The sequence below is a fragment of the Neolamprologus multifasciatus genome, chromosome 3 (assembly GCF_963576455.1).
Source record: "Neolamprologus multifasciatus chromosome 3, fNeoMul1.2, whole genome shotgun sequence".
In the NCBI taxonomy this organism is placed as follows: Eukaryota; Metazoa; Chordata; class Actinopteri; order Cichliformes; family Cichlidae; genus Neolamprologus; species Neolamprologus multifasciatus.
The window spans coordinates 28,633,526-28,654,429 of NC_140441.1; the positions used below are offsets into that span (position 1 = coordinate 28,633,526).

The 20,904-nt window shown below is 39.1% G+C and overlaps 1 protein-coding gene and 1 pseudogene across 2 annotated transcripts; both read left to right on the forward strand.

Moving 5' to 3' along the window:
• The first annotated feature begins 344 nt into the window (after positions 1-344).
• LOC146522457 (scavenger receptor cysteine-rich domain-containing group B protein pseudogene) lies at positions 345-5,423 on the forward strand (annotated as a pseudogene). Its single transcript, XR_014871314.1, has 3 exons — positions 345-663; positions 1,240-2,401; positions 2,626-5,423. The product of XR_014871314.1 is annotated as a scavenger receptor cysteine-rich domain-containing group B protein pseudogene (transcript).
• A 114-nt stretch (positions 5,424-5,537) lies between these two features.
• Positions 5,538-12,488, forward strand: vbp1 (von Hippel-Lindau binding protein 1). Its single transcript, XM_085144382.1, has 6 exons — positions 5,538-5,687; positions 7,377-7,501; positions 7,760-7,826; positions 9,909-10,007; positions 10,160-10,298; positions 11,652-12,488. The coding sequence occupies exons 1-6, from the start codon at positions 5,607-5,609 to the stop codon at positions 11,726-11,728; spliced, it is 588 nt and encodes a 195-aa protein (XP_085000508.1). The 5' UTR covers positions 5,538-5,606; the 3' UTR covers positions 11,729-12,488.
• Positions 12,489-20,904: the final 8,416 nt, after the last annotated feature.

Below are 20,904 nucleotides of genomic sequence, written 5' to 3' on the forward strand. Positions count from 1 at the left end.
TGTGTTAGCTATACAAAATATGCACATTAAACAAAATGCCATCAAAATTCTGGGTAGACTGTTGTACTTTTAAAAACTTCATACTGTTAGAAACGTATTTTGACTTTTGTTGTGGATGGTGTTTCATTTTTTAATAAATATCTTTAAAAGAGTTTTTCAAATAAAATCACATTTTAAAAAAAGTTTTAAAAAAAATACAACTATGAAAGCTTCTGTGTATTTACCAAGTCAGTTAATTTCCACTTTTACTTTTTTTTTTAACCTTTGCTTTTAGAGTGTGATTTTCCTTTTCTATAAAACTCTGTGTCCTCTATGTTCTCTCAACAATCTGTGGTCTCTGTGTTTTGTTTTCAGACATCAGATTAGTCGGGTCTGGATGGACTCAGTGCTCTGGCACAGTAGAAATCTATTACAATAACATCTGGGGAACAATCTGCGGTGATGGCTGGGACTTAAATGATGCTGAGGTTGTTTGCAGACAGTTAAACTGTGGACCGGCGCTGGAAGCTCCTCAGATGGCTTACTTTGGTGCAGGAAGTGGACAGATTTTGCTTGATAATGTGGGCTGTTCAGGAAGTGAAAGTTCTCTAAATGAGTGTCAAAACAGTGGATGGGGAACAAACACCTGTGCACACGATCAGGATGCTGGTGTCATCTGTACAGGTGAGAAACTTTTAGATGCTGAAGATATTTTAGGTCATTATGTTTTTGTGTCTCATGCAAGAGTTATATGCCGCACAACACTGTGAACATGATCAAGATATTTTTGGTCATCAACAAGATGTCAGATACTGTAAATAAAACTTCTTTTTACAACTACTGATACAGTCTTCAAATGCAAAGGCCAAATGAGTTCAAAAAGATAAAACAGAAGTTAAATGGTTTGTGTTTGAGACTGGGAGGGCAGATAAATCCAAGTTTGTAGTCCTGGTGCCCACTCCAAGCCCAGAGAAAAAGGGCAGGTTGAAATCCTCCCACTTTACTACAACAACCTCACATAATTTTAAGTGTTGTCGTTAAAAATGTTGATAAAAGGGGGCCATTGTTTTCTGTGGTTGTCTGTTTATTAACTTAAATACAACTATGAAAACTTCTGTATATTTACCATGTCCGTTTATTTCCACTTTTACTTCTTTTTTTTAACCTTTGCTTTTAGAGTGTTATTTTCCTTTTCTATAATTCAGTTATGTGTCCTGTATGTTCTCTCTGCAATCTGTGGTCTCTGCGTTTTGTTTTCAGACATCAGACTGGCAGGGTCTGGATCAACTCAGTGCTCTGGCAGAGTTGAAATCTATCACAAGAACATCTGGGGAACAATCTGTGATTACCTCTGGGACTTAAATGATGCTGAGGTGGTTTGCAGACAGTTAAACTGTGGACTGGCGTTGGAAGCTCCTCAGATGGCTTACTTTGGTCCAGGAAGTGGACAGATTTGGCTTGATGAAGTGACCTGTTCAGGCAGTGAAGACTTTCTGACTGACTGTCCCAACAGTGGATTTGGAATAAATGGATGTGACCATTCTAAGGACGCTAGTGTCATCTGTTCAGGTGAGATATATTCTTGGTCATTCACAAGATGTCAAATACTGTAAAGAAAACTTATTTTTACATCAAACGATACAGACTTAAAATGTAAAGGGCAAATTATTTAAAACAGGTACAAACAGAAGGTTAAATAGTTTGTGTTAAATAACCAAGAACGGCATCTAACTTTAAATCTGTGACAAATCAATTACATGCATATCTGTCTTCGGTGGAAACTCTTTGAGTCGTTAAAAGTAGCTGCAGTTATATTACAATATACTGTAGTAGTGCAACCAAATATATAGAACAAGTTCAAAACAAAATGCACACACTTTATTGTTATTTTAAAATGACTGGTTGCTAGTTTTGAGTCTTAGGCATCCACATTTATGATCATCGCTGTTAGAACTCGAAGTGGCCGTGATGTTGGTGTTCATGTTGATGATGATGATGATGATGATGGGAATGTTTACAGATGTTAACTAAAATTAAAGAGGACTCCATAATATTACCAGCTCTGTCGGAAAGTAAAGTAAATTAAGGTTCGAATGTAATGGAATTTTCTACGTTAAGATTAACACAGGAAAGAAAATGTAACGAAGTGATTTTGAAGTTTAAATTTGTTTTAAATTATGGATATGGAAAAGTCAGACAGCTAGAGAGAGGAGGATAAAGTGTGAGAGGGCATGGGCTGATTAGATGTTAACAGTGTGACTGGATGTCCCCATGTTTGAGGCCAGATGCCCTCTCCGAAGGTGTGACACCCAGTGAGAAAGTAGGAAGTTGGAAGAAGCTCTTGGTGAACGTGAATCTGGCTGCTGTCGACTCCTCTGTGGACATGAAAGACCCAGCTGTGATGGAGTCCATCATGAATTCGGTAACTTATGTTAAGAAATCTTAGTAAAGTGTCTATACTTATTTTTTAATTAAAAAAAAAACCTTCCAGATGTTTTTAAAACAGTCTTGGGTAAGGAACGATCCCAGAAAAACTGCTTTATTAGCAGTTTCTGTGTCTCTTTCATGTCAAATTTCATTTAAAATGTAACAATAACAGTCTATAATTTGTGGTGTAATCATTAAATTCTCTTTTCTGTTGTGCAGGTCAAAAATGAGTTGGGAGGTACGACTGGTGACCTAAAAGTGAGCTGGTGGAAACTTCCAGAAAAGAAAGATATCAAAAAACAAGAGACGTGTACTCCATAGTTCACACTGTTTGTTTCAATAGCTGGATGAAGGCAGCTTACAGCCTGTAAAACTGATGTGATTCATTTAATCTTTACTTTTCACATGATATCTGCATGTTTACTTGTGTTTTGTTGTGGTACATTTAGTTGTTAAACAAACATAATCTCTCTCGTTTGATGACTTATTTCTGTGATGATTTTCCAAAGGACACAAGCTCAGTTGGTGTCTTCAGAGAAATATTACAGTCAATATGAAATTTAGCATCTGCTTTGAATTGAGGTAAAGGAAAGTGATTTTCAAGGTAAGGAAGTTATATTTCCATTTGGTTTGCATCATGAAAAACAAGACATATGGAAATATATCTTCCTTGACCTTCCTTGTCCTTAAATAATTTTTCTCTGTCTCTCACGAAGTCAGAATTGAAAGTCAAGCCACTTTATTTGAGAATTGACTGAAAAACTATCAAATAAAATGCATCTGTATGTTTTACTAGGACCCATTTCAGTTCAAACCTGTATATTAATTAAAGCTTTGAATATTTTTCTCTTTATTAGTGGGAAAAAAAGCATGTTACATTTGTTGCACCCCAGCCCAGGGGAAACCGGTGTGCGACACAAGGAAAATTTAAAAAAAAAAAAAGGAAAATGCCCCCACACTCCCTGCTCTCAAGGAAGACGAACCAAAAACTGCCTCTGCCCTGCCTCCCTAACCAAAAACAGGAGAAAAGGCTCCAAAACAAAATGGCTTCTCACAACAAAACTATTTACAACACAGCAAAAGCTTCTCATTCCAGAATTCATACCCATACAGATTCATACGCAGCCACATGCACAGTTCGTTGGGAACAGGAAGTATGTTGGGAACAGGAAGTAGGCAGGGGGCGTGCCAGTTCAGAAGGGTCCTCATTTATAGCCGGCATCTCCCAGTCCTCCACCAATGGTCAGCCTCCACCAGGAACTCACATAACATCAATAACACAGGACACAAACTATGCCACCCTCTGGTGTGGCAGACAAAAACAGTGCAAAACATCCATAACCCTGAATCATAACACACTTTAGCTGGCCTTTCCTTTTTAATGTTTGGCTTTATTATATATTGCATTTAAATTACATGATCATTACGCTCTTGTGTTACCCTACTCTTCCCTTTTCTGTGTGTATTTTTTTTTTCATATAAGTTCCATTAGATGTCCAGTACTAACCAAAAATCTTGGAAAACCTTTATGTTTTGCTTGCAAAATGGGAAATGGATGCATTATATACGGCAAAAACAGAGTGTGTGGAGAACAGCTGTGATGGAGTCTGTCATGAATTCGGTAACTTATGTTAAGAAATCTTAGTAAAGTGTCTATACTTGTTTTTTAAGGAAAAAACCTTCCAGATGTTTTTAAGACAGTCTTAGATGATTAATATTCCCAGAAAAAATGCTTTATTTGCTTTTTTCTGTGTCTCTTTTGTGTAAAATTTCATTTAAAATGTAACTATAACAGTCTATAATTTGTGGTGTAATCATTAAATTCTCTTTTCTGTTGTGCAGGTCAAAAATGAGTTGGGAGGTATGACTGGTGACCTAAAAGTGAGCTGGTGGAAACCTCCAGAAAAGAAAGATATCAAAAAACAAGAGGCGTGTACTCCATAGTTCACACTGTTTGTTTCAATAGCTGGATGAAGGCAGCTTACAGCCTGTAAAACTGATGTGATTCATTTAATCTTTACTTTTCACATGATATCTGTGTGACTGCTTGCTTTCTGTTGTGGTACATAATCTCTCTCTAGGATTGATGACTTATTTCTGTGATGATTTTCCAAAGAAGACGAGCTCTGTTGGTGCCTTCAGAGAAATATTACAGTCAAATATGAAATTTAACATCTGCTTTGAATTTAGGTAAAGGAAAGTGATTTTCAAGGTAAGGAGGTTATATTTCCCTGTGGTTTGCATCATGAAAAACAATATGGAAATATATCTTCCTTGACCTTCCTTGCCCATAATGAATTGTTCTTTGTCTCTCACAAAGTTAAATTCAAACCAATTTATCTGAGATGTTTTGAAGTGACTGATAAATTTTATCCGTGTGTTTTACCAGGACGCATTTCACGTCAAACCTGCATATTAACTGAAGCTTCAAATATTTTTGTCTATGTTAGTGAAAAAAGCATTTCTTTTTAATTCTTGGTTTTATTGCATAATGAATTTACATTGCATGATCTCTTGAGTTAACCTACTCTTCCCTTTTCCGTGGTTTTATTTCATGAGTGTTCTGAGATGTGCATTACTGCGCAAAAGTCTTTGGCCATCCCTTCTTTTTTATATTTTGTGTGAGAAATGAAAGATAGAATCATTTAATTAAAACGTGCAAAACTCTATATATAGATGCATTTTTGCTTGAATAATTCATACCAGTGTTATATGGCTTATCAAATAAAAAACAAAAATCAAAAGCATTCCACTGGAAATGGTCTGGTTGAAGGGCTAGATTGAAAATAAATGAAAAAGCAGCCAATTTCCAGAGAATAACTCAGAAAGCCTGGAAAACTGTTGCTCAAGAGCACTTTAAAAATTACAAGAAAGTCTGTTTCCTTGGAAGTAATATATAGAGAAATGAGGGATGACTACACTTTTTTCACAGTACTGTAATCATGTTTTGTTTAGTTGGCTGAATTTATATGTGTCTTGAATGCTGTAGCCATGTTACTAACACTATTATAAATCATCAATAATGTATCATTATTATGTGTGAGAATAAAAGGTTCTTGATTCAAAAATACTCGGTGAGCCTTTTGTGTTACTCCAGTTGCAGCCTGCGACCACTAGAAGCAACAGAGTCTTGTTTCCCCGCTTAAGACGGTTGTACGCATGCTCGTACGTCAGGAAGGAAGGAGTATCCTCTCTCCAAGATGGCAGCGATCATAGACAACAGCAATGCCGTAGGGGCGACAAAGAGAAAGCACCTCGGTATCCCAGAAGCGGTTTTTGTGGTGGGTAAACCCGGACATTTCTCGCTGTGTCGCTGGTTTGACTTGTTATTACTCCGCTGAAGACACACTTGTAGCTGTAGCTTCCGGTGTGCGGGTGCAGCATGCTGGCTAACAGCTAAGCTAACAGATAATCCTGCTGTGTGTGCAGGCTGGGCGGCAGCTCGTTTCCATCTATGGACATCACTGCATTATTGTCACTATGCTTCCTTTCCTCTTTAGGCTTTAGGTTAGTTCATTCAGTCTAACTGGAGGCTGCTTTGGTGACATTAGCCTCATCCGTGCATAATCAGCCAGTAAGATGAGCACATTTAGATTTAAAGTGTATAGTGAATACGTCCGAACATGTATGAGCTACTGCTCTTAGGTGTCCTGTCTCCTGACAGTTGCAAATACAGCAGAAAGTTAAGCGTCACGTGATCTGCAGGTTATTTTTCTCCTTTAGGATGGGCATTATATCACAGGGCCCACTGCCGTGTCTTCAATGTGTTTGTTTCATGAGGTCAGCAGTTCAAAGCTCCACCTAAACTAGAAAATATTGATCTTCATTTACTGAGAAGCACCTAAGGTGATTAGTTTTCAGTAATTCATCACTTATTTCACTGCTAATCTTCACTCATGTATGTCCTTTGGCCTTTGCTGAGCAAATACAGACAATTAAAACTAGAGTTGGTCTGTCGATTACAGGTTGAGGTGTGGTTGTCTGGTAAAGTATCAGTCACACATATACCTACATGCATGTGCATGTCAGAGCACAGTGCAGTTCAATGTACAGTCTCCATCTCCACCTGTCAGCCACCACGTCCAGCTTTGCTTCCTGGATGTGTAATCTCTCCGTTTCTGCTCCCTCTATCCCTCACTCACCTGTAAGGAGCACTTGTACATTTCTAACCGGCTATCAAAAGCTGAACATCAGATTCACAGATATTATAAATGTGATTTTATAATGTGTTTGTTTCAGATTTTTATGGTGGAAGCAGTTTGAGCTGTTGCAAGTCCCAACAGATCTTTGACAATGAAAGCCTTGTCAAGAAATGAAGTGTTTCTGACCAGTAAGAGTCTAAGAGGCCTTTAATTTGAAAGACATGGTGCTATGAGATCTTTAAGATACACGGGGCCCAATTATTAAACATCTTGATAGTGTAATAAAGTAATTTCTAAAGTTATAATGTTGTTCTTTCTGTAGTTGCCTTTTATTTGTCCTCATTGACGTCCAAATCACCAGCTATTCCATAACGTACAATGGTTTTTGTTACAGAAGAGTTGACTTCATAAGTTTCTTAACATTAACTTACTGAAAACGTGGCACGAAGATGCCGTTCGAAAAATTTATTCTGAAATGATTCTGCAATTTGTAGACTGTTGAGCCTCTGCCTGTATTTAACCCTGAGGAAATCTGCCTCTCCAAAATGCTTCGTTTATACCCAATCTTGTAACTGACCTGTTGCCAGTTAACCTAATTAGTTGGAAAACTTTCTTTCTAGTACCACTATTGTTGCCCTCATCCCAACTCTTTTGGAATTGAGGTAGTACATAATCTCTCCAGTGTCCTGGTGCCCAAATCGCCTTGCTCATGAGGCATCCCAATCTGATGCCTACACCAGCTCAACTGTTTGCTTTCTGGTTTATTGTTTAGTTCATTGTTAGTTAATCTTGCTTAATGCTTTCTTTCTCTCTTGCCTGGATTTTCAGGAGGATGTCGACTCTTTTATGAAGCAACCCGGCAATGAGACGGCGGACGCGGTGCTGAGGAGGCTGGACGAACAGTACCAGAAATATAAATACATGGAGCTCAACCTGTCTCAGAAGAAACTCAGGTGACACCAGTGAAGGAACACTTAACCTTGTTGTTATTGGCTTATACAGAGTTTGACAGAGGTCATTAGAGTTTGGTGTTAATATGGGACATCATCATCTGGTGGACATAATTTCTGAGTGATAATCAAAGATTTGGACAGATATTAAAGACATTTATTGAGCTATTTAATGGAGAACATCAGCAGAATTTAGAAGAATAAGGACACACACCACACATGCTTCATAATAACATCCAAATCACATCTCTTTGCTCGCAGGTTGAAAAACCAGATCCCTCAAATCAGACAAACGCTAGAAATCCTACGACACATGCAGAAGAAGAAGGTGCGTACGGTTGTTGTGAACTTTAAAATGTTACCATTGTGTGACACCAGTGTAATTATGTGTTGAGCCTGTTGTAATTTGACTTGATGTTAAGTGAATCAAACAAATAATGGTTTGAATTCATTTATAGGGATGCCTGTCAGGTCAAAGGTTATTTCTGTAGCACATTTTAAACAACCTCAGTTGACCAAAGTGCTGTACAATTTATACAAAATGTACACTGTATACAACAGTAGCAAAATCAACAATAAGTATACACAAAAAAAATCTAAAACAAGTAAATTAGACTGCATTTGCATGATTAAAGACAGAGTACTCTGCTCAACTAGACCCAAAAGCAAGTGAGAACAAATAGGTTTTTAAAAATGATGGGCAGCTAAAAGTTCTGTATCCACTGAGACTCTTAAAACAACTGGATGCTGAAATCGACTGGAAGCCGGTTTAAGGCGGCCAGTACAGGTGTAATGTGATCGATCAAAGTGAGCTGCTGCATTTTGTACAGCTCGTTTGATCAGAGCTAACATATAAGAGTTACAATAGTCTAGACGAGGGGTAATAGAAATGTCAAATATCACACCAAGGTTCCTTACAGGGTGACCATTAGAGGTTAAGAGACCAATGGCACTGTCATATCCATCTAACAGGTTGGACTGTCCAATTACAATCATTTCTGTTTCGCTTTTGTTCAGATTAATGAAGTTTATCTCCAACCATGATTGTATATCTCTGAGACAGTTCACCAGTGCCTGAATAGAAGCGTAGCTGCTGGTTTGTATAGGCGATGACCTACATAGCTGTAGGTTTTCTGCAAAGCAATGAATAGCGATGTGGAAATGAAAGAAGATAATGGGCCCCAGCACAGAACCCTGAGGTACCCGACAACTAAGTGTGGACACAGAGGAAACTCCCGTCTTGCAGATGTGACTGTATCCATTTAAGGGCTGTATGTTTAATACCAACACACAATTCAAGCCGTGACAGAAGAAATGCCATCGTCTACAGAGGCGCATCATATCGTCCATGATAACAACAGTATAGATTTTTATGCAATACAAAAATATTATCCTAGGATATCATTGCTATAGCAACGCAATGCTTTTAAGTCCCCTAGTGAAAACGAGAACTGAGTGTCAGCATATATAAATTTTAAAAAGATCTACTTCAACAATGGAATAAAGTAGAATAGCCCTTTATTGTATATGTACAACAAAATTGTGGAAACCTCAAACAAAGCACAATACTGTGCAGAGTACGCAAGAAAACTGTCCCTGCTAAAGGTGGAAACTACAAACATGTTTCATCACTTCATGCAAAATCATACTATTGAGTACAGACATGTTACAAAGAAGGAGATACTATATATAAACAAATGGCTCAACCAAGTGTTGCTAACTGCTCTCCATATGAAAAAGGCAGAGGAAGCAGTGGCTGGAAATGACTGATGTTGTAACTTTGTGGAAAAGCAGAGCTTTAAGCAGCTGGTGAAAACACTTGGTCCAAGTCAAAAAGTCCCATGTAGAAAGTATTTTTAGCTTTACTGTGTGACAGTGTTGTGCAGCTGCTGGAAATATTACACGGTTAAATTACTTTAATTATTGTTAAACTAAACATTGAAGCAATCATACTGCACTTTACATCCTTACATCACACATCAGCTCTACTGTTTACAAATGATCCAACATGGTATTGGTTATGTAAATTTCAAAGCCAAACTCTTAGCTGTTTAAAACATGACTTCATCAGTTCAAAAATTATGTAATTCAGTGTATCAAAATGCATCTTGTTAAAAAAATAATACTAATGTTTTTTTAAAAGGACCAATCTCCACATATTTTATTACACTTGGTTAAATAATGAGCCAATAACTTAATATTTTATCACATTATCAGTCAGGCCCCTTCTCAAATATGTAAATAACACAGAAATAACTAAATCTTTTCATGTTTGTCTGACTAAACCACAGAGACTTCTTCATTTAACTGTGAGATCGTCGAGTTCAAAGCGGTGGTGATGCTTGAAGTTAAAGTGTGTGGCAGAGAAATTGATAATGAAGCACCTTTAACCAGGTTTGCTTTCCTTCAGGAAACCACAGAGCCAATGGAGACACACTTCCTGTTGGCTGACAATGTTTACTGCAAGGCGTCAGTGCCACCCACTGAAAAAGTCTGCCTATGGTTAGGGGTAAGTATTCTCAGTGAGCATTTTATTTCAAGGATAAAGCCAAAAAGTAATGAATCAAAAATGTCTGTATTGTGGACCTTGTTCATAGAAGTGTTAATTAGATGAAGCTCAGCGTTTCCCTTTTTTTCCACCCTGACGTTTTCTCCTCACAGGCAAACGTCATGTTAGAGTACGACATCGATGAAGCTCAGGCTCTGCTAGAGAAGAACCTCTCCACGGCGTCTCGCAACCTGGAGACCCTCGAGGAGGATCTGGACTTCCTGCGAGACCAGTTCACCACCACTGAAGTCAGTATCCTTCCGCAGTGTAGCCCGCCCAGGCGGAGGTTACACCACTGATGGCACTGACAAAGCTCTCTGAAGCAAATATGGTTCACTTTTCAGTGAAACATGGCGACATCTAGTGGCCAAACTACTGGTTTTCCATTTGTGTGAGCGGAGGGCATGACCTCACACTGTACTGCTGGTGTTGTTTCAGTGCAGCTTATTACACACAGGATTTCAGTTGTTATTTGGAAATAACTTAATGAGTATAAATGATTCACTGTTTAGAAGAAAAAGCATCGATTCTTGAGGTGCATTCACCATAAAGTGAAAGCAAGTTGCCTCTGTCAGCTTTCACTTAAAAAATAATGTCCAGACTTAAGACGGAGTGTAACAAATAAATAAACCCAGAGGTAATCACCAGAGCTGCAAAGATAATTTAATAAACAGCTTAGGCTGCTCAGGCATGAGTCACTGCCCTCCAGTGTTTTTTAGACCAGACGATTCACTGAGTAACTTGTTTGAGTAATAAACCAATGATTTAAAAAAAAAAAGAACAAAAAATATTGGTTGATAAGAAACACAGCATGAAGTGGACCATGATAGATGATAAACTGCAGTTTTGCCAATTAAAAACTGAAAATAACCTTCAAGATGATCCTTTAAGGGAGTAAACCCATATGAATCGCTCCCTGGAAGTCCCTGCTGGTCACCAGCATCACTTCACTGGGTTCACTGATTTCTCTATCAAACTTTAATGAGAGGATGATGAGAGCTGAGTCTCTGGTTATGACCTTCAGTACGCTTGAAGGAAGATCATCAGCTCATGAGTGTGACTGGAAGCTCCAGCTGTGTGAGTCAGACCGAAAAAATGTATCTGGTTATTCGAGGTCTAACAGAAGTGTACAACATGACTGTTTACTGCTACTTGTAGTGATGGAAAACCCTGTTTGGTGCTGGGCCAGTCCCAGAGTCACAGCCTCTGAGACACAATCATAGTGAGTCTGTGCGTCTGGACGTTCCTGATGTTGCACTGTAAAGTGCACGGCCGACAGACGTTTAGATCTGCATCTCTGCAGACTTCACCAAAGGCAATCAGCCACAGTTCATAGAGTGGGAGTTAAACGCCGTTATAGAGGACGCCTGCGATAAATATTACAAAATAATATTGTTCAAAATGAGCAACCAACCAAGAGGTAATAATTACATGAAGTCGAATGAGGGCAAGATGTACCTCTCATCTCCTCAGTTTACAGTCGACCAGACACAGCAGGTAAGGGTGACAATGTTTTGTAATGTTGGTTAACTATTTCACGACTCCAGATCAAAACATCAATCCAGACGAGCCCTCTGTTGCTCCTTAACTCGCTGCTCCCTCCAGATATGGCACGAGTCTACAACTGGGACGTGAAGAGAAGGAGCAAAGAAAACCTCCTCAAATCAGCAGACAAGTCTTAATATCGACGGGACGGCGTCCACACCACCTTCTGCTAAATATCTCTCCTTAGTCAGTACTAAAAAGAAAAAAAAACTTTAAAAAAACAAACCCCGTCCCCCAGACTCGCGTGTATGTTCACCCCGGAGCTTGGCGCGTAGAGGGCGTGTTGGAAATCTTTCCTCGAGCTGCAGCTTGAAGTTGATTTCCAGTGTGCCCTCTATGCAGCCAGCCTCCAACTTCCACCAGTACTGTTTTCTGTTGATTTGTTACTTTTTAAAGTATTTTTTCAAGTAAAAACTAACAAAAGCAACGAGGCAATTTTTGTATTCTTTTTAAAGATTTGAGTATGTTCTTGTCATTTTATTTGATTGTTTTTGGCAGATTGTGAGCGAGGGCTCTCTCACATCATCTTCTCTTTGCATTTTCCCTCCTTACTGACCGGATTCTCCTGTTTTTTAGTTATTCTTTTTTGCTCCTCATTCAGCAACATTCACGTGCAGGACTTTAAGTTTCTAAAACCACGCTGTGAGTAGAATAAAGCTCTAAGAAAACCATCATCTCCACAGGAGACGAACAACACAATAAAGTTAGTTTGGACTTTAGTCCTGCTTCACACCCACCACTGCTCCTCCTCCTCCGTCCTTTGACCTTCCACACTCACCCATCTCCTCCTCCTCCTTTTTACCACTGTTCTGTCTGTATTTATTTGTCTCTCACTGTATTCATTAAACAATGAATGAAGTAAAAGGAGAACACTTGGGCAAAGAGATGAGACCTTGACATCGTGCTGTGTGTATTTTTTCAGCAGAGAAAGTGTGTAAATAAGTGCAGTGAAACATGTACGAAGGCCAACCGGAAGCGATGCAGGGAAACAAATGAGTGTCTGGGTTTATTATAGTGAGCTGCTTCTGTTAAAAGAAGCTTTAGGTACAAAATAGCTGCTCAAATAGTAGAGTTTTTTTTAAATGTGGCTCATGTTGAATATGCAATAAACCTATAAGAAAGCACTTGAACAAAAACTAGTTGAAAATTGAGGTTTATGGATTTTTAGTGTGTTCACACTTCCTGCATTGATATACCAGCATTAGTAGCCCCTCCCCGAAAATACTGTAGCATCTGCACTCAGAGGTGGATCTAGAAGGGTGGCATGGGGTGGCAAGTGCCACCCTAAAATGATCCCTTGCCACACTATAACTGAATATATTGCATAGTGTTCCCCCCCCCCCTCCACCATTTACAAATGGTTCCGCCCATAGTAGGGCCGGCTTTTTTCTTGTTTTCAGTAGCAACCGATGTTTATGATTGTGCCAGAGCACATTTTGAACAACACCACGGGAATTTCACTTTTTACACAGGTGGATGGATGTTAAACTCTGGAAATGGAAGGAAGGTGAGTGTTATTAACCCTCTGTGGTCCACCGACACGCTGCACCTCCAAATCACATGACTGATGTAAGCTGACATAGCAACAAGCTGCAGCCACGCTGACTCTCTATTTCAGCCCACATTGAAAGTTCGGACTTCAAAGACTTTATTTTAATTACAGGCCAGTAAATCCAGAGTTATGATAATATATAAGCCACGCTTTTTTCTAAATACTGTCGTCACGTTTGTGTGTGTGTGTGTGTGTTTTAAGCGTTTTCTAAAGACAGTAAACAGTAAAGAGAGGGAAAAAAGACACCTCCTTCCTATCGGTGGAAAAATGTACCATGTAGACCAATTTTTAAAAAAGTCAACATGTGGGATTTGGTTGTTTAGAAAGAGGGGAGAGTTTTGGGGCTGACGGTAACGGCAGCAAGACAGAGAGAGATTTGTAACGTTTAGTGTGGAGTGTAGTCGTTTTGTGTGTCAGTGAGGGCACTAATGAATGTCACAGAGGCACATTTGCAATGTAAACACTGTCACTAAGTAGAAAACCAGCGGAGTGATACACCACCTGTTGTCAGGCCTGCAGGTTTATCCCTGTGCTGCTCTCTTTCAAATGCAAAGTTTCAAGTTATAAAAATGTACTCAACATGTCTGTTTTTTTTTTTTTCTTTTTACAGTAAAAAAATACTACTAGGATTTGTTCTTTGTGTGATTTCCAATCAGTAAAACTAATGCAGTATGTCAGTGAAACCAACTAAATTCAGTTGAGCTGAAAAGATACCAAACAAGGCAAGGGGAAAAATAAAATTAAACAATTTGAGGGTGAAATGCAAACGTAAACTCAAAAGGAGTCAAAATTTCAGACCTCAGTGGGTTAATCCAGGGCTGGGTATCGTTAATGATTTTTAGAATCGATTCGATCCACGATTCAATTCGATTCCATTCGATTTGATTTGAATCTGGGAAATTTTTGCCTCAGGCAGTCAGTAATATTATAATTCAGATCAGTACATTTACATATTTTTGTATCTATAAAAAGAAAGCTGACACTTGCGAGACTTTATCAAAGGTGTGAGCATCACAGCAGATGCCTTTGTGTCAAAGTAACTGAGGATAAAGAAAAACATGAAGGAGATTTTCCTGGCCTGGGATTTTATAAAACTATTCTGCAGTCAATCAAAAACTAAACCAACCCATTAATCAACATATGAACATTACCTGATGCTGCTGAATTGAAGCAGAACAACGTTACAGAGGTTTTATTAGAGACACAGCTAAGCATTTTGCAATTTTGCATAATTTTAAAAAGTTTAAATTTGTTCAGTAGCCTATTGAACAGCAGAAATTAAGTTTTCTTTTCGGAAGTAAGTAAAAGGAAAAAAACAGCGGCCGACAGCGCTGCAAACAACGGTAGACTTGCAAGCGAATAACGCAGAAAACTGATTTTTAGACGGGAAACTGTTCTTGAAGTATACAGAGAAAGCGAGAGAGAAAGAGAGAGCTGTGTTTGAAGTGTGGTGGAAGCAAAACAGCAAAAGTCAGAGGGAATTCATGACGATGTTTATGTGAAGCGTAGTTTGGATCTTCTTTTGCTGCTGGTTCAGTCAATATTGTTTGGAGAGAGATCAAACTAACAGCCCTAGAATCAGCGCAAAAAGGGCGGGGGGGGAGAGGCATTGCAGGGGGGGCACGGTATGAAAAGGAAAAAACAAAACAAAAAAAAACAATGCTTGGACACTGCTAGCACGGGGCGCCTTCACAAACACAAAGCAAGAGATGAAGCATCGCTGAATATTAGGGATGGGTATCGTTTAGGTTTTATCCGATACCGGTGCCAAACCGGTACTTTTGAAACGGTGCCGGTGCTTAAACGGTGCTCAAACCGGTGCTTAAAGAATGGAGAACACACACTTTGTCCAAAAACCTCTCATGTTCAGCTGTTTTATTGTAAAAAGATAACAATGTTAAACTTTTCTGCAGCTATGGGGCATATATGGTATCACTCTGGGCTGGAAGCAGTGCTTAAACAATGGAAAAAACACAAACTTTGTCCAAAAACCTCTCATGTTTAACTGTTTTCCACTTTTTCTTTGGTCATTTTAGCCTTTTTAGCCAGGGTGAAGGGAGTATCTGCCATCAAACAAGAAGACAGCCTCATGTAGCTATGATGATGTTTGCTAGTTCACCTTACATGCATTAATGTAATAACGTGGTTAGTAGAGGTGGGAATCACCATACATGTCACAATACGATATTATCACAATACTTAACGCACAATACGATATTATTACAATTTTTAAAAATATTTTGCGATATTCAGATTCTGTACATAAAGGTAAACTTTATCAATATTCATTTTATCTAATATCAAAGTCTCACACTCAGTCTTTCTCTCATTTCAGTTTTATTGTTGACAAACTGAACGGTTTGTATTACAGCCTAGTCCAACTTAACTGAATGCAACCATCTGGTACAATTATAGCTATTCTGAACTATGCAGTTTATGAAAACTATGCAGCCCCTTCAGCAACTGAAGAATTTGAAAGTAAATTAAAACAAAATATAATTTTACATTAAATAAAAAAAGTTTTAAACTTAATTAAAATAAAACATGTCTTAAATGAAAATAAGTAAACTGTCATGTTTATTGCTGCCAAAAAAAAGTTAAACACATTTGGACAGTGAAGGAATGTCAGGATTCTTGCTCAGAAAAAGGATCAACATGCTCTGAAGTCAGAGCACAAAAACTTTTTTTGTAACAAAATATCGATTTCTGCTGTCCCTGTATCGATACATTATGAGCAAACAAAATATCACGATACTACACAGTATCGATTTTTTCGCCTACTCAACGTAAATTACACACGAACAACATTAAGCTACTCACGCAGAGAAGAACGGCTGCTGCTGCCATCATCATCCGTCATCATTTCTGCTACACTGGCAGGGCTAGGGGCCAGGACTCTCCTCTTCGGGTTTTTGGGGGACGTTGCTAACTCCGGGTCCGATAACAGGCACCACACCTGCAGTAGATGTGCTCGATGTGAAGTCTCGCAGCAAGCTATCAAATACGGTGCGTTTCTCGGCTTTTAAAAAAAAGCTATGCGTCACCAGGTGTTTCATCGGATTTGAGGTGTTACCTCCTTTGTACAGTATCAGCTTAAAGCACTTGTTGCAAGCTGCTGAGTTTGCATATTTTGCTGTGAAGTACAGCCAGACTTTTGACCGCTTTGCCTTGAGCATTTTAATCTGTAGCTCTGCTCTCAAAGAACGTATGTACCTGGACCCGCCTACTATCCTCGAAAACGTAAAATGATTGGCTAGAATCTAAAGTGTATCACAGCTCAGGAAAAAAAAGCACCGAAATGTGCGCTGCTTTTCGGTCTGGTTACTACCGTTTATGTCAGAACCGGTGCCTTCATGGCACCGGATACCGGTACCCATCCCTACTGAATATGTTTCCAAACCAACTTAATTCTAAGCGAAAGAATAGAAAATATGGTGAAGCATATCTTCCCTTTGGTTTCACCTGCACAGGTGCCAAGGTAGGTCTCCCCTGCAGAACTGGTTTTCCCTTTGTCGGGAGCACGGGCTGGGTTCTTCAAATCACGGACAAACATTCTTGATTTTTAGTTCACAAACACTTGTTGTAATGAATAACTACTCCTGACATTTTGGAGATGTTAGCTCTTTATACAGTAAAGTTACAGTGGGATACAAATAATATCAGCCTGATCCTGCCACGATGTGTTCCCTCGGTTCAAATCACAGACAAACAGTATCCCACAGTTGTTTATGTTTTTGAACCCATTTTGCAGAGGGATTGAAACATGTATTGACAGCAATGTTGAATATTATTACACAGGAAAAAAAACAACTACATGTAAAATAATTACACCGTGACGCCTCTGCCTTTCTAAATGGAGGGACAGTAACTGCGTGTATATGTAAGCGTGTAAAACATGCAGATAGTCAGATTAACAGTATTTTGTCTCTATCTGCCATTCTGCAATTCATCTCATGTAAACAATAACTTGGCGCACAGCGTGACGTGAAAAAAGCCATGTACCTTTGACGTTGCGTGATGAACTTTGTATTCCTCGTCCACACGTAAACGCAAAATAGGAGTTTTAAAAGTCTCAGTTTTCGGTGATTTGAAACGCCGTTTACGTGTGGACGAAACAAAAATACCGGTGTAGGTGTGGATGTAGCATAAAGGAGTTAGTAGTTTATTTTCTTACTACCTGTAATTTATTGCAGATTACTTGTATTTGCTTAATTGTTTACTAAATGATTGAGGTGTGAAATAAACTGCAGTGGAGCAAAATATGGGTGTGTGTGGTTGGAGGATGTGTTCGTGCGAGGGGGGGTGCGAACATTTTTCTTGTAAAACAAAGGGGTCCTAGCAAAAAAAGTTTGGGAACCACTGGATTAATTCAACAAATCGTGAAAAATTAGGTTTAGATTTTTGTTCATGACAGTGCAGATTTCTGACATTTTGTGTAATTTAAGCATGTAACAATGTGATTGTTTTCTAGCAAAAAACAGTGTAAAACTTAAGTTAGACTTGAACTGAAATGAAATGAACTGCCCCATGTTGTGTAGCTTTCTGGATTTTATACTTACTGGGCTACATATTTATTTATCATACAGGCTATACAGTACATAGCATCAAAACTCACATGTTTTATGTAACTAAAGTGTTTAATTATGTGGGCAACAGACAATAATTAAGTTATAGACTTTATTTACATGAAAAACGTGTATGCTTACTGCATTTGAATTATTTTAACCATATATAACCACTTGCATATGTGTATGAAAAAAAGGGCTTCGATTTTGCCACCCCATTTGATTTCTTTGCCACCCTCATGCCACCCTAAGAAAATATCTCTAGATCCGCCCCTGTCTGCACTGAAGCACTTAAGATTTAATGGAAAAGAAACAGAGCTGATAACATGCAGTCTGCTTACAACAATAAAAATATTTCACGTCACTGTTTAGTTGGAGTAAATAAGCTCTCACATAAATTGTTTACACTTCTCAAAGTACAGGACTGAGAGCAGTAGATGGTGAACGAAACCGCAATTAAATATATGAGGGAGTCTTTGTTTTTTGTCTGTATATAAACCAGTAGCTTACACTGCTGTGTAATATCATTTACCAGTGCCTACAATGCTGCCTCTTTCAGTTCTAAGGTTTTGTGTGTCGGGATCAGTGTTGGGTAAGTTACTTTAAATTAGTAACTTAGTTACATTACTAGTTACTTCTATCAAAAGTAACTCAGTTACTTCAAGTTACTCATTACTTTCAAAGTAACTAGTTACTGGGGAAAGTAACTTTGGTTTTACTCAGAATTCTCTTGTTAATGTGTTGCTTCCATAACTTTGCCAGTCTTCTAGCTTGCTTACTTGCCACAAGTGCACTGTGCCACCTACCAATAGAAAGGAAAAGATAATGTGCATATTTCCACGAGAGAAATCCCACGCCTGGACCATCATTGACTGCTGCCATGATTCTACGTCACAGCGTCATATGCGCCTTTTACATCCAACACAAAAACTGCAGTCGTGGTGCTTTGATTGTACTCAGAACTCAGAAATTCTGCCTTCTGAATAGGAAGATGTAGGTAACACCAGACTGCAGATGAGCTGCATACAGGGCTGGACTGGGACAAAAAATCGGCCCGGGCATTTTGACTAGAGACTGGCCCACCATTATAGGAAAAATCATAAAGCCTTTGAATGAAAATAAACACTGTTGTGACAGTGATGTTCACTGTTCTGATGGTATATATGCATCAATCTATCAATCGTTTGTTGTAAGATTCAGATAATTATTTAATAAAAGCTAGATATTTTAAATGAGAATAAGAAAGTAAATGGTAAATGGCCTGTATTTGTATAGTAAATTTGTATATTTACTAGTCCCCCCTAGGGACCCCAAAGCGCTTTACACACCCAGTCATCCACCCATTCACACACTGGTGGAGGCAAGCTACAGTTGTAGCTAGGGATGGGTATCGAAAACCGGTTCTTGTTGAGAACCGGTTCCCACTGTTTCAATTCCTTGGAATCGTTTGCCATTTTTGCAAACGATTCCCTTATCGATTCCAGTCGCCCCGAATGACGTCACCACGTTGCGGCGCGTCATTTAGCTGGCAGGAAACATGGCGGCTCAAACGCTAAAAAGTTTGGTTATACTTTACGAGAACGGATGACAACAGGGCAACTTGCAATACTTGCAAAGTAGATATTTCATTTAAGGAAGGAAACACTACGAATATGCAAAAGCATTTGCTCACAAAACACACGATGACCTTAAATGAATGTCGTGTTTTTAATTCCGCTCCGGACTCGTGAATCTCAACCCAGCAGCAGCGGTAACGTTTGCACGTCCTCTCCCGTTAATGCGGCAGGTAAATAATCAACTAACAGTGCATATTATGTTAGCGCGATCTGCCTTATTACAAAACCTGCCATTACTGTGCATTTAGGTGACCATGATGAGAGAGACAGACAGGCTGGCTCAGATGCTGTTCTCACTGCAGTCTACCGTTAGCGTCTCCTTTCAGGCCAGGATAGACGAATGTCACCAACCAGTGACTAAGTTTGTGGTCAAAGGTTTGCACCCATTTACCACAGCAGATGATTTTCAGTAAGTGAATGTGTTTAATTGTAGGCAGGGACATTACCGGATATTCTTGTGTATTTGCTACAGAATAATTTATGTTATACTTTGTTATTGCTACAGAAGAATATTTATTTTATTATTTTACATTTACAATTTTTTTTTCCTGGGGACCCTGTGACACCTCATTGAAGAGCTGTAGGCTGTGGATCTCTTAAGATCTCACTGTTGGGTTTGTAAGGCCATGTTACTCCTAAATTTCTATCTTGTTCAAAGAGAAGATATAAAACAAAGTTCTAAGCTAATCGAACTTAATGTTCTCCTTTTTTAAAAAAAAGAATCAATAAGAGAATCGATAAAGAATCGAATCGTTAAACAGAATTGAAAATGGAATCGGAATCGTGAAAATCTTATCAATACCCATCCCTAGTTGTAGCCACAGCTACCCTGGGGCAGACTGACAGAAGCGAGGCTGCCATATCGCGCCATCGGCCCTTCTGGCCAACACCAGTAGGCGGTAGGTGAAGTGTCTTGCCCAAGGACACAACGACCGAGACTGTCCGAGCCGGGGCTCAAACCGGCAACCTTCTGATTACAAGGCGAACTCCCAACTCTTGAGCCACGATCGAAAGAAAAGTATTTCTCCCTGTTAATGCCCTACCTGGCCCCCCTGGCAAAACTTTGCTAGATCCGCACCTGCACAGTTACCAGCTGTCAGCTACGTAAAAAGGATCCTGGGGTTATCTGTCTCTCAGAAACAGTTCATAACTTCCCTTCAACTCATTCATGTCACCTAAAAGGTAAACCTGTTTCTCCATCACCTGTTCAGCTCTGATGATTCAGTAAGGACATCTCCTGGTTTCATCTTCATGTTTCCCTCTCACCACATATCCAAACCGATATAATGACCAGCAGCTTTTACAGCTGTGGCTCCAGCAAACATCAGCTGATACTAGAAATTAATATTAAATAAATTCTAACAACAGCTGATCAAGCTTAAACGTGCTGCTGTTGTTTAGCCCGACATCGGCTGGTTTCCTCTTTCTGGCGCAAAGTGGGCGATAAACAAACATGAGAGCCGATCAGCTGATCATTGATCAGTTTTCATGATTGAAGTAGAAACGGGAGAGGGAGGGGGGAGAATGAAAGAAGAAGAGGCAGCTGTGCAGCAAAGACACAGAATAACTCCAGCTTTGTG